The sequence below is a fragment of the Carcharodon carcharias genome, chromosome 6 (genome assembly GCF_017639515.1).
Source record: "Carcharodon carcharias isolate sCarCar2 chromosome 6, sCarCar2.pri, whole genome shotgun sequence".
NCBI lineage: Eukaryota > Metazoa > Chordata > Chondrichthyes > Lamniformes > Lamnidae > Carcharodon > Carcharodon carcharias.
Genome location: NC_054472.1, coordinates 22729108 through 22743946, shown reverse-complemented (window position 1 = coordinate 22743946; position 14839 = coordinate 22729108). Strand labels below are relative to the sequence as shown.

Genomic DNA, 14839 nt, shown 5'->3' with positions numbered 1-14839 from the left:
CTCTATTTGTACCGTTAATTCATTTATTTTGTTCTGAATACTACGTGCATTTAAGAGCCATTAATTATGCCTTTTAACCATTTTTCCCCCTTTGACCCTATTTGCTACTTTTTTTTATGTTTGTACACTCTATCCCTTCCTGTCACACTCTGGGTATCATTACCTAAGTAGCTCCCCTGCAATGCCTCCATATCCTTTTGCTTTGTAAGCCTACTTATATGCTCTCCAGAACCCTCCCCTCCTCTATTTAGTTTAAAGCCCCCTCTACAGACCTGGTTATTTGCCTGGTCCTAGCATGATTCAAGTGAAGCCCATCCCACCAGAACAGCTCCCCTCTATCCCAGTACTGATGCCAGTGGCCCATGTACTGAGACCAATTCCTCCCACACCAATCTCTGAGTCACGCATTTAACTCCTTGGCTTTAGTTACCCTATACCAGTTTGCCTGTGGTTCAGGTAGTAATCCCGAGATTATTCCCTTGGTGGTTCTGCTTTTTAATTTCCTTCCCAGCAGTTCAAATTCTTTCTACAGAACCTCCTTTCTAGCCCTATCAATGTTGTTGGTACCAATGTGGATGATGACAACTGGATCCCTCCCCTCCCACTCCAAGTTTCTTTCCAGCCCTGAGGAGATGTCCTTAACCCTGGCACCAGGCAGGCAAGACAGCCTTCGGGACTCACGCTTATGGCTGCAAAGAACAGTATCCATCCCTCTAATTATACTGCCCCTACCACTACTACTTTCCTATTTCCTCCTCCCACTTGAATGGCTCCCTGTAAAATGGTGCCATGGTCAGTTGGCTCACCCTCCCTGCAGTCCCCATTCTCATCCACACAGCTTACAAGAACCTTGTAACTGTTGGATAATTTCAGGGGCTGAGGCTCCTTGAACGTTACCCCCTGTGTCCCCGTACCTGCCTCACCTGCTGTCCCTGATCACAGACCAAATTCAATGATCTAACCTGTGGGGTGTGACCACCTCCTGGAGCAAAATGACCAGGTAACTTTCCCCCTCCCTGACACAGAGCAATGTCTGCAGCTCAGACTCCAGCTCCTTAACTCGGATCCAAAGTTCCTAGAGCTGCAAATGTTTATTACAGATGTGTTTGCTCCAGATCACCTAGGTGTTCAGCAGCTCCCACATGCCACAGCAGTAACACATAATCTCTACCTTAACTGACCTGTATCTTAACTTCATCCCACTGGCTTTGGCTTCACTTTCTTCTTTCTGTATGACTTACAAAAATCTATTAACATCTGTTCACATTGTAATGATGTGGCAGATGATGTGTGCCAGGCAGATCAAATCCACAAGGGAAACTTAATCATGTGGTCACAATTATTTTGCAATTTGTATTTCATTTTGAGATGCGTGCCCTGAATTCAGCAGTAATAAGTCCACAAATACTCTAGAGAATTTTTACAAAACTAAGTTAAACATTTATTTGCAAAAGAAAAGATTTCAACCACGTACATAGGTCAACAAATTACTACTATAATAATTCCTAAAACCCCCAATTAATCTGGCTTCCAGTGACACCCCCATTAAGGCAACATTAAAATAAATAGATTTTAATGGGTCCAGGTAAGTCAACACAATACTCTGGACAGTATAATTCAAAGTGGCTTTTCTCAACTTCGGTTTCTGTAGACGGCAGCTGAATGCACTGGAGGCTTTTCACACTTCTTACAATGCCTTTCCTGATGCATAGTAGCATTATACCTTATACATGTTTCTCCCTTTTAATGCAAATTCCATTGTTGCCATATGTCTTTGGAACTTTACTTTTCTCATAATATAAATCTTTTCATGGTGCTCATATTATCAGTAACATTTGAGAAAAATAAACATACTGCTTGGCCTAGCTTCTCTGGCTAGGTATAACATCCTACCATCTCTTTGAAATTAAAACTACCCCAATTTATCTAAAACTGCAAATTCTCCTCATCTTACATTCTAAAACTTCAGCCATGTTTACGTATTTAGCATTTCAAACCTAACTTCTTTTGATGAGGCAAAGCCTCCAGACCAGCTGTCTCCAATTCAATTAAGACACACACACACGCACACACACATACACACATATTCACTCACTCACTCACTCACTCACTAACTCCAAACCCCACTATTGTCCTACTGTTACAATAAATCACAATAATATTCTGGGAATTTTTATACTTTCATGACAACATTTAAAATCTTTAATCTTTAATTGAGTTAGCACCTACTGCTTTTTTATGGGAGAGAATTGGGTGCTTCTTATACCCCTTATGTTAATAGCCTCAGTAGCCTGGCTCTGAATTAATGGGAAGAATTTTGCCCTTGGCGGGGCCAGGAAGGGGCAGTCGAGAAGCTGACTGCTGCCTGTGATCGGCACTACACCGGGATTTTACATGGGTGGACCAATTAAGGCGCGCCTAGCGTGGAATGTGAGAAGCAGCGCTCAGCGCTGTATGTGCGGGCGGGGGGAAGAGGGTGTGTGGGCCTAACACGAACTTCGCACATGCGCGCAGAAGAGCGCTTCAATCTCCCTGACACACGGAACTGCCTCAGGGAGATGAAGCGCTGTTTAAAAAAACTAATGGACTCAATAAAAATGTCATAAAACATGTCCCCTTGTGTGATTCTGTCACATGAGCAGGGACATGTTTTTAATTCATGTGTAAAGTTTTTACTTTATTTTTATTTGCTTTAGGAAACCTCATCCCGCCTGTGGATGCAGTTTCTGAAAAAGGCCGCTTGGTGTTTCTACCTGCCTGCTAAATGTAAGGTTGGACGGATAGCGTAAATTTTAATGTAATTACCTACTTAATGGCCTTAATAGGCCGTTCACTTGTTGGCGGGAGGATTGCCGACTCCGGAGCGCGCCCACCGAACGAAATATCACGGGACTACGCGATGACATCAGGATGCTCGCCCGATGTCATCACACGTCATTTTACACTCGGTTGGGTCGGGCATGCCCACCCACCTACCCGCAGAGCTCAATATTCTGCCCCCTTGTCCTATACTCCCCAACAGTTGAAAATGTTTCTCTCCCTCTACCCTATCAGTTCCTTTCAAAAGCTTAAAACCTCAAACAAATCACTCTCTAGAGTTCTATATTCCCAGAAATACAAGCTTAGTTTATATCATCTTTCCTATAGTTTAAACCTTGAGCCCTAGTAATATTCTGCTTCGCTTCATTAGGAATCCTTCATTTTGGTTTCCAGTTCTGGCTTCCTACTCGCTTAAATCCCATTCCTATCCCCTGGCCAGCTAATACTTCCCACCAGGTTTGGGTGGGAAACTGTCGTCTCATGCAGGTGAGGCATTGGAGATTTTTTTCCTTTCATGGAATGCCAGCATCACTGGTTAGGCCAGCACTTATTGCCCATCCCTAACTGCCCTTGAATGGTGGTGAGCCGCCTTCTGGAACTGCTGCAGTCCATTTGGTACAGGTATACCCACAGTGCTGTTAGGAAGAGTGTTCCAGGATTTTGACCCAGCAAGAGAGAAGGAACAACGATATAGGTCTAAGTCAGGATGGTGAGTGGCTTGGAGGGAAACTTGCAGGTGGTGGTGTTCCCATGTGTCTTCAGCCCTTGTCCTTCTGATAAAGGTCACGGCTTTGACAGGTGCTGGGTGGTTGCTGCTGTGCATCTTGTAGATGGTACACACTGCTGCCACCCTGCGTGGGTGGTGGAGGTGGTGAATGCTTAAGGTGTTGGAGTGGCGGATGGGATGCAAGTGGATTGCTATGTCTTGGATCGTGTCGATCTTTCTGAGTGTTGTTGGAGTTGCACTCATCTAGGCAAGTGGACAGTATTCAATCACATTCCTGGCTGGTGCCTTGTAGCTGGTGTGCAGGTTTTGGGGAGTCAGGAGGTGAGTTACTCACCTCAGAATTCCCACCCTCTGACCTGATCTTGTAGCCATAGTACTTACTTGGTTGGTCCAGTTAAATTCAATGGTAACTCCAGGATATTGATGGTGGGGGATTCTGGTTCAGGACCTCCCAAAATGCTGTTAGGAAGGGATTATTAATGACCTTACATATCAATGCATTCTCTGTCATACAGCAGACAATAGTTGGAGATTTGCAAGTAATGTAGTATAGTCCATTTTTGCAGAATCTTATTACAACCAAACATTGAATTACTTTGAAATCCATCAAGTGCTGTTATGTAAGCAAGCAAAGTGACTATTTTGTGCCAATGATGTCCCACAAATTGCCATTAGATTAATCATTTTTTGGTGATACTGGTAAAGGGGAGAATCTTGGACATCAAGAATGTTTGTTGGATCCTAGTCACTAGTTTGTTTGGACTTATGGATCCAGGTTGCACGCTTGTTTCAGGATGGCTGAGTTCGTACTGTAGACAGAGCAAATCAGCAGACAGTTTTTAGGTAGAACCGATTCTATTTATTTATAAAGGAACTCAACAGCTACACTTATGGGCTTACAACTCAAATCCTGTCTCTACATTACTGACTCTAACTATGGAATACTGGCTACTGAGGTAGCCCCTGTTACTCTGCTTTGGATACTAAGATCATGGTGATCTTCCATTATAACATTCTTCTTAAAGGTATATTACACATCAGATTACCACAATGTGCCAATAGGTTTTCTACTCTTTGATATAATATGATGGGATCTTTAGTATTCAGCTGAAACAATGGAAAAGGTTGACAGGCCTTAAAGAACACAATGGGCTGCATTGCTCGCCGAACTGAAAATCTAAATGATGTGGGGTGATGTCGGGTGTGTGTCCTGATGTCACGCCATGTCATTTAGGTTTTCAGTTCGGCGGACGTGCACTCGATTCGGCTGTGCGCCCGCTGAACTGTCAAAGGCCTATTAAGGCCAGCTAAAGAGCGATTAAAACAATCAACTAAGCTGCCTATCCAACCCTAAGGTTGCCGGACAGGCAAAGAGCCCAAGCGGCCTTCAGAAAAAACATGAAACCTCATCCACGGGCGAGATGAGGTTTCATGCGGGTTTTAAAATTTGTATAAAATGTTTAAATAAAAGAAATTGACATGTCCCAGCTTATGTGACAGTGTCACATGAGGGGACATGTCAGGAATATTTTTTCCCGCCTTTGATGAGGTTTTGAATCTTGAGCCGATCTCCCTGAGGCAGCACTTTGCCTCAGGGAGATCTGTGCGCTCTTTTGCATGCATGTTTGAATGCTCATGCGCATTTCCGGCTCAGGGAATCCCACCTCACCCCCCACCCCGCCAGCACAGGGAGCGCTCAGCGCTTCCAGGCGGACGTCGCACTGGACGGGCCTTAATTGGCCCCCCCATGTAAAATGGCGACGTGCTCCTAATCGGGGGCGCTGATCGAGAATCTGCCTGCTTGCACCCACTCCTGCAAAACCCCACCCCACCCCCCCCACCCCCCAACGGGGGGAAAATCCTGCCCAATATTTCTCTCAGTAATTGATGGAGAAGTGGGAAAACTACATAATTCTATTAAATAAAGTCATTTGACTACCTCAACTCTAAAGAATCTGTAAATTATTTTCTGTAATAAGCCCTCAAGGCCTTGCCTTGGTAGCCATGGGGCTGACTTTCAAAGTGGGCAGACATCAGGACAGAGCTGGAAGTTCAGTGTTGAAATGTGGGAGATGGAATGATAGGCAGGACAAATGGGCAGCAGAACAGAAGATTTGTTTGGAGCCAGGAGGAGCATTCATGAAATAAAGTTTCCAAAGAGATCTGCAATAGTTCCCTTTAGGATTGCATTGGATCCCTTAGCATTGGTGTAGGGCTCTCAATTTCAGAATTGTAAATGGATCCTGCCTGAGGTGCATGTCCACAGCTATAGGATATCTGTCGTATTAAATCCCCAAGGATTGGATATATACCATTCCCCAGTGTGCTTTCAAAAAACATAAACAGTAATGTACAAAACCAATACAACAGTGGACACATATCACTGAGCTACAATAGTAACATATCTCCTATTGTTCAGCCCTTGTTACCAATGTTTGTTTTTTCCAAAATAATCTGAGTGGCCAATTGCCCATTCAGGTACTTTTTTCTAAATAGGCACTTTTTTTTGCCATGTATTTCTATCTATTGTAAGAATTTGCATTCCTTCAAAATACCATGAAATTATGCTTTGGCACACTGTTGTAGCTGCTGTCATATGATACTTGGATAATCATTTGAATGAGATTGCTGCTGAACCTAAATCTAGATTCCAAGTGTGCTCGAATTTGGCTGGTTGAGATTCCTTTGAGCACCCACTGCTAGGTGGTGTGTGGAATGATTTCTTCTCTACACTTTGCTCCTGCCAGAACTTGTGCCTTACTGTTTCCTTCTGTTCATCAGGGCCGAACATCCGTGCAGAAAAGCTGTGCTGAGCCTGTCTGGAATGAACAGATCATCTTCAAAGAAATGTTTCCGCCACTTTGCCGGCGAGTCAAAATTCAAGTGTGGGATGAAAGGAATGTCAATGATGTTGCCATCGGAACCCATTACATTGACTTGAAGAAAATATCGAATGAACAGGATGGAGATAAAGGTTAAAAGCCATTTGTGAAATTCTCAGCAAAAAATCAAAACGTTCATTCAAATTTTCACTGGGTAGAATATTGCTCTCGTTGGGCCTGACCCAAATGAGTGTAAAATGATGTGCGATGGTGTCGGGCGAGCGTCCCGAAGTCACTGCACAATATTTCGGTAGGCGGGCATGCGCAGGAGCTGGCAACGCGCCTGCTGACAATTAAGCGGCCTAATAAGGCATTTAATCAACTAATTGTATGGAAATTTTCGCTACCCATCCAACTGTTTGGTTGATGGGTGGGCAAAAAGGCCAAGCGGCCTTTGCATTTTTGGCCAAACCTCATCCTCGGGCGGGATGAGGTTTTGTCTAGTGATTTAAAATAAATGAAAACTTTTTGCGCTCATATTTAACATGCCCCTGCTCTTGTGACAGGGTCACATGAGGGGACGTGCTTTCGCTATTTTAGATCCTTTGCTTTTATTGTTCAAAAGCTGCAGCTCCTCGAGGCAGCTCTGTGCCTCAGGGAGCTTTACTGCGCCCACTCGCAAACTACAGTGCTGGCGCTCCTCCTGCCTCCACCCTGGCAGTTTCATGCTGGCTATCCATTAATTGGCCAGCTAGTGTGAAATCGCAGTCGGAGCACGATCGTGGGCGGCAGTCAGCCTCACGACCGCTCCCGGACCCGCCCACCCGAGTACCGGAAAATCCTGGCCACTGAAATAAACGTTATGTCGGCATTTATTGATTGAATAGAGTTGAAGCATTTAGAATAAAAGCTATTGAATGGTTAACCATTAAGACCATTACTTACACCAGCAGCAAGGTGGTATTTTTGCAGATAACATCACTCTTCTCTCGATTTACATATTTAAGACTTTCAAATAAATTCTTCAGATTTCAAAAGGTCTGCGAGTTTTAGTTGTGGCGATGAAGATAAATAAGATATCGAGTGTCCCTAGTGACAAAATATAAGAACGACGTTGGGAGCCAAGCTGCTGTCCCCAAGAATTGAGGCGGGCCTTCTAACCAGTCTGCCTCCGCGCCTGCACTCCTCCCACAGTGCCTTGCAGCTGGCCAAACCGACCCCTCCCTATCCACGACCTACTGAGAAAAAATATAGTGAGAATGGGGTTCAGAGGTGCACTCGAGTTTCAGAGGTCAGGAATGGGCTTGACCTGACCTGGGTCTAATATCCGGGCCATGGTTTAGAAAGCGGGCTTGTTTTCCTTAGAAGGGAGAAGAATTTGAGACTGAAGTGTTCAGAACTTCTGCGGTATTGACAAAATTGATTAAAACAAAATTGTTCATTGTGATGGAGTAAAACTCCAGGTGATGGAACGTAAAGTAAGTCAGTTAGGAGATAAGAGGAGACCCTGAAGGATTCCCCAAAGGATAATATATTTACGGAATTAGGTTTTGCGTAAAGACATTGAAACTGATTGCTTAAATTGGTCCAAGAGAAGAGAAAATGTGTTTTGGAGAGAGAAAGGGTTAAGAATACGTTTAGGGGAAAAGTAGGTGGGGTTAATCTCTGGAAATTGAATGGGCTGCAGAAATAATGACAGAAGTCGATGCCTAAAATCATAAAATAAAATTTTAATGTTAGAAAATTGGAAAATCATATAAAATGAAAAACTTTTTTTTGGGGTTTCTTTAAGGATTTTTGCCAACTTTTGGACCAGCGTGGATCAATTTGTATGGCTCAACCCGCAATTATACCCTAATGGATGATAATCAGGAGCTCAATGAGGGTTTTGGAGAAGGTGTATCGTTCAGGGGTCGCCTTCTGATTGAAATTGCAGTGGAGATTCTGTCGGCGGGTGCAGCTGATTCCAAATTTCCTGAGCTAGCGAAAGAATTGAAGATTGTGTCTAAAGACCCCAAATCTGGAAAAGACCAGAAGATGTCGCTCACACCTGAGGAATCCAAATGCCCTAACTTTTCGGATAAGACAAACTCGACTGAAGTTGAAGTGGAACCAATAGAGCTATCTTCTTGGGTTTGTTTCTCAATCACCATTTCTTTCATGTTAATCTAGTGATAAGGGCATGAAGAGTTGGGAATGAATGAAGTTGTAGCCTCAGTAATAAACTTTTATCGTAAAGGGCTGTATCTTCTGGTCGGCGAGTAAGGGGCGGGGCCCACTCGCCGACGTGTAAAATGATGCGGAGTGGCATCGGGTGTGCATTCCGACGTCACCCCGCGTCATTTAGATTTTCAGTTCGGTGGGTGCGCAGCCAACTCGGCTCTGTGCCCGCCGAACCGTCAACGGCCACTTAAGGCCTTTAAAAAAAGTTATTAAGCCAATTAATGGACCTGCCTGTCCGACCTTAAGATTGGTGAGCAGGCGAAGAGCCCAGGCGGCCTTCAGGAAAAACATGGAACCTCATCCACGGGCAGGATGAGGTTTCACGAGGGATTTAAAATGTTCCTAAAATGTTGAAATAAAAGAAATGGAAGTCCCAGCTCATGTGACAGTGTCACATGAAGGGACATGTCAGGAATTTTTTTTCTCATCTTCATTGACTGTTTGAAACCTGAGCCGATCTCCCTGAGGCATAACTTTGCCTCAGGGAGATTCTCCCAGCTAAGGGAATCCACCTCCCTGCCCGCACAGGCAGCGCATAGTGCCTCCTGGAGCACGTGCCTTAATTGGCCTGCCCATGTAAAATGTTGGCACGCCTCTAACCGGGGGCACCGATTGGGAACCCGCCCGCTCGCACCCGCTTCTGCACATCCCCCCAGAAGATCCTGCCCATTAACTGTTTTCAATTTTGATAGAAATTGCCAAGTCTTTTGTTGTTTTGCTATTTCTCTGTCGTGTAATTACGTCACAGATAAAGGTCTTCCTTGAGTTACACACGTACATTGATCTCTTGCTCAGTTTCATTGTAAAGCAAAATTGGTTAACATTTTAGGCAGCTCACATACTGTTAATATTAAGTATTCTATAGAAGTTGTGAAATATATTTGAAAATGTAAAATGTACATTATATGTCAAGATTTATCATTGAAATTTAATTTTTAAATTTCAATGATAAATCTTGACATAAAATGTACATTTTACATTGCTGCAAATGTACATAAATGTGTATCTGCATAAAATGCAGGTTGCATTCAGGAATGAATGCATTACAGCGAATAGATATTTTTCACTGACTTAATCCAATTTGAAAATGCTTTACGTTTATTGGTTCATCCCGCTTATCTTTCTGCAATAGTTATTTGTCAGCAGGAATTTAGAAGAGAATGATGCAGTGACAGGGCAAGTTGATAAGATTGTTTAAAAAAAGCACATGGGAGCCTAGCTTTATAATCAGAGACATAAAATACAAAAGCAAAGATGTTTTGCTAAACTTATATAAATCACTGTTTAGGTCTCAGCTGAAGTATTGGGCAGAATTTTGCCCTTGGTTGGCGGGCTGGCCCCACCGGCTCAGCAGTGAGTGGATAGCCGACCCCCACTGCTGAAACGGGGCCTGCTGCCATTTTGAGTGGGCGGGCCAATTAAGGCCCACCCAGCGGCCTGCCCGAAGGGAAGCGCTATGCAATCCCTGTGTGGGGGGAGGAGGGAATCCCCAGCTGTCAACCTTGGCTCTTTTGCGCATGCGCGTGAAAGACCGCACCGCTCCCTGTGACAAAGTGCTGTCTCAGGGAGATTACTAACAGTGTACACAAGTTAAAAAATAGAGAAATAAAAATATTATTAACCTGTTCCCCTCATGTGACAATGTCACACGAGATGAGACATGTTAATAAAAATGACATAAACTTTATTAAACTTTCAAAAAATGGACATGAAACCTCATCCTGCCAGTGGATGAGGTTTCATGTATTATCAGGAGCCCGCTGGGGCTCCTGGCCTGCCCGCCAGCCTTAAGGTTGGAAGGGCAGGTCTTTAACGATCTTAGTTAGCCTGTCAATGGCCTTAATTGGCCATTGCCAAGTCAGCGGGTGGACAGCTGATTTCGCTGTCTGCCCGCCTTCCTGAATATTTAAAGGGATTGGGATGATGTTGGGGATTCTTCCCAATGTCATTCTGCATCATCTTACACGTTGGCGAGCGGGCCCCACTCCCTGCTCGCCGACGGGAAAATTCTGCCCATAGGTTCCTTTCTCAGCTGACCGCACTGCCTGCAGTCCTTTGTCTCTCTCTCTCTGTGAGACATCCCTCTCTCTCTCTCTCTCTCTCCCCTTTTTGCCCAAGACTTGGAGACTGAGGCCTAGATTTTCTTCCCCGGGTCAGGTTCACAGATTTGGGAGGCTGGACAGTTCCTTGACAGCTGCACAGTTCTTTTACAGTTCCAGTGAGTTTGTGCATAAAAAGTGTGTAATCATGTTCACGTTTAACAACCCCAAAGGGTACTTTACCTCTCCAAAGGGGTAACCCTGGCTATCCAAATGAATCCACCAAGATCAGACATCCTGTTACCTGTTCTAATCTGAACACTCCAGATTTCACACTCCTGGCCTTCCAAAATTCTATTCATTGGAGACAGCTGGTGATGTAAATGGTTAGCTGCCCCTGCGGATCACGCTTGCACGAACGATGACCTGACTCCAATCCCACACCTGCGCAGATAGGCAATGTTGGATTTGGGGCGGGATTTAGAACTTTCAGCCATTTTGTGGCGAAAATCCGGGCCTGAAAATCTACTCACAGTCAGCACGGCTGCTCTTGCCTCTGTATTCAGATGTGGACATCTTGCGACTTCTTCCCAGTAAGTTAACTTGGGCCTCCCTGTCCCCATATTAACCAAGCCACCAAGTTGTCAGGCAGAATTTGGAGCAGATCACATGACCTTCTTCATTCCTCCATTTGAACTGGAATTAAAAAGACAGTCCCAAAACATAATCAGCTTACGAAACATTGCTTTCGTAACAGTGTTCAATTCTGGGCATCACACTTTAGGAAGGATTCCAAGGCTGGTTGTTTTTTAGTTTTGTCAGGGTATGTTAATCAAATCCAGGACCAGGCATCTGAGTTAAAATAGGTTAATCTGTCAGTTCAATTCCGTATTGCTGTGCTCAGGAATGCTGCCATTGTTGCAAGGAATCTCTTCAGCTCTATCAGTACCAGTGTCAGTACAGTTGGGGGCCCCATCTGAGGAGGACTAGTTAGCCTTCCCCACATACTCAGTTGCCCCAGTTGTCAGCATACTTTGTGCTGACCTGCCATACATTAATATTTATATTTGGTGTGCAGACAGTGCAGCCAGACATTGTACCAGGTGAAGTAGACTGCTTGTAGTGAGCCGCTGCCGTGTGGAAGCCATAGAGGTTAGAAATTTCACGGTACCATATTGTTAATAAGTACTTAAAGTAGTAAATGTGGAAATTTGGTACTATTTTTATTAAGGTACTACTTAGGGATAGAAATTAATGGAGTTGGTGGTGTGGGGGCGGTGGGTGTGGGAGGTGGGGGCAGGGGAGCATACCATGGCCTGAATTTTACCCTCATCGGGCATGCACGATCAGCGGGCCCGGAAGCGGCCAGCCAGTGTGGGACGCGCCAGGAAGAAGGCCCAGCACTGCCATTGAGGGCGGGCGCCAACGGCACCGCGAGCAGAGGTGAGCGCTTTGAGAGAGCTCCCAGAAGGCAGACAGCCACCTCAGGGAGCTGCAAACCCGGCAAGTAAGAAAATAAAGCCCAAAAACGCCATACAAAATGTCCACGCAGCGCAATCAAGCACCTGAAAGCAGACCTCATAAAAAAAATGAACAGTTTCCAGATATTTCTTTTTATTTTAAATCCTAACGGAGATTTCATCCTGCCCTTGGGTGAGGTTTCATCAAAAATGTAAAGGCCGCCTGGCCGATTGGCCCGTCCGCCAACCACGAAAAATGGCGTACAGTTGAAACGTTAATGTCCTCCTGATTTTACAGGGAATTTCTTAACAAATTTATGTTTAGTGGGCAGCTGAAGAATCCTGAATGCAACAGGCTCAAAGCCTGCTCCATTCATTGGTTATGAATTTCTTAGGGGGGGGTTCTTCAGCCCTCATTGAGGTAGGCTTCAAGGGGCTTACCATCTGCTTTAGGTAGAGGCCCACGATACTTAAAATGTGTTGATCTCGTGAATTTTTGCAGTGGGACCAAGGCCTGCACAGATGAGGCACAGGGCATGCCATTGTTAAAATGTGCTTTGGACCTGAAAAATCAGAGACAGCGCAGACTAGCTTCTACCGCTAACTATTTCACTTAATATCTGATAGGATGAGGTGAAACTGCAACCCAAATAAAAGGCATTGGGAAAAACAAAGGGCAGGATTTTCAAGCCCCACTGAGGTTGGTAGGGGAGGAGGCTGCGGCCCTAAAATCATGAAGCCAGATGCCATGCAATGAGGCATCCGTCCATTTAGGCTCATTAGGGGCCTTGTTGACAGTAGGTAAAGGAGACCAACTTGGATTTCCCAGCCAGCCTGCAGTCCCCCAATGCAACGGAGAGCAATTCAACTGTCTGGAGGCATGCACCCTGTGGCAAGCCAGGATGCCAGTGCTCCAGAGAGGCCTACGGGCCTTCCCTGCCTACTTGGGTGGGGCTACAGTCAAAGGCTACCCTGTAGATTGATTCCAAACCCCTCCCCACCAGAGTGGCCTTGCCACTTTTCCTACCTGGCACCTTCTCGTTGAAGCGTTCTCTCAGTTACTTGCCCTTCCCTGCAGCCAGGTGCTCCTCTGAAGCTGGAAGGCTTTTGATTTGCCCTCCATCTTAAAGAACCTGCTTGCCACCCTTACTTGGATGGAGAACCTGTCTCCATGCCAATTAAGGGGGCAACCCAGACAAAATTCCAACCAGCGACGGTTTTCCTACGGCAGGTGGTGGCGGTGGCTGGCGAGTGGTGGGCATGGAGGGGATGGGGGGGTGGGCGTGGGCAGGCGGGGGGAGGGAGGGTGCGCGGCAGGTTGGGGGGGCAGGTTCGGCTCCCAGAAACAGTCCCAGCTCCTGTTTCATTAAGGGAGAAAGACAATAATTTTTTGCGTTTTGAAAGTTTCAGAATGGGGTGCTTTTGAAAATTGTGCTTGGTTTTATGTCAGATTTTACAGTTATTTGAAAAAGACTGGGAGAAATGCACAGGGCGGGATTTTCCAGCCCCTCCCACCAGCGACATCTTGCAGCCCTGCCGAAGCCAACGGAGGTTTGAAGGGCTCACCCCGTCCGCCATGGAAGGGCCAGGAAATTCCAGCCGCCGATTCTGCAATACATTTTTGAATTTAGTTTATCTTTTCAGATGACTGCCTGACTAACAAATGCCCTTTTTCAGACTGATGAAGAAACTGTCCAAGATTTTCTCCTGTTTGGTACATTTTTTGAGGCGACGATGATCGACAGGAAGGTTGGTGAAAAGCCGATCAGCTTTGAGGTATCTTTAGGTAAGGAGTCACAATCTGCTCTATTCCCTTACATGATTAGTTGGCTACTTTTCATGGTCAGTGTTTGACTGGATCAGCAAATGCTGAATAATGCAAGCACAGTGTCTCTGCTGAGGGAACTCTCCCCTCTACGATAAAATGTTATTACTATGAATGGTCATAGCTGTTCATTATCTCTCTCATCACTTCATATCCTCCAGAGGAAGGATAGTACAGGTACAAGAAGAAAATTGAGTGAATGCACACATCACGCTAACTACAGATACAGTAAAAATCGTGATGCTCATCTGTACCCTTAGATAAGCTAGGGTGGCATCCCTGTGCTCTGCTTAGCCTCTATGTACACGGCCTAAAAAGCAATCCCCTGAAACATGTGAGTTTTCCACAATAGTACATTAATATGTAATGCCAACATTGGCCGGCACTTCTGCATCCCCATCCCCGTGATTTTCCACCCGTTCATTTTAATTCGAGGGTTTCAGCAAATGTTTGTATGACTGAAATGTATAACACTGCCCAAATATAAATGCATGTAAAATTGTGAAGAAATTTTTTTTTTCTAATTTGGTTTCAAATTTGGTGGAATCGGCCCTTTCCTCATTACTCCTACACTGGCCCAGACTAATAATAATAATGGTGAAGCCATCAGCACTCGCTGTTACTTAAGAGTAAATCGAACGACAACTTCTGGCATCCCCAGTCGAACCTGGAAATCGGGAAGTTGTTGTCATTGTTGCCCTGTTTCTCCAGCAGCCTTTCTACAACAGTATCTCACCGAGAGATTCAGCATTGAAACAAATGGAATGGTGTTAAATTGCTACATTCATGCAGGTCCATGATCCCCTGCAATAACTGTAAATCCCTGTCCAAAAATCCATTGAAGATGTGTTAGCAGGTGTAAGTGTGATGAATGGCGAGCACCCGTTTGTTCGCCATTGATGGCGAAACCTGGACCAAAACGT

The 14839-nt window shown here is 45.0% G+C and overlaps 1 protein-coding gene across 1 annotated transcript in view; it reads left to right on the top strand.

Annotated features, from left to right (window-relative positions):
- Positions 1–14839, top strand: part of fer1l6 (fer-1 like family member 6) — a 170338-nt gene that overhangs the window by 29745 nt on the left and 125754 nt on the right. The window contains exons 10-12 of the mRNA XM_041189238.1: positions 6329–6521; positions 8162–8502; positions 13769–13877. Of these exons, the coding sequence (XP_041045172.1) occupies positions 6329–6521; positions 8162–8502; positions 13769–13877 (643 nt within the window). The remainder of the gene's footprint in view (positions 1–6328; positions 6522–8161; positions 8503–13768; positions 13878–14839) is intronic.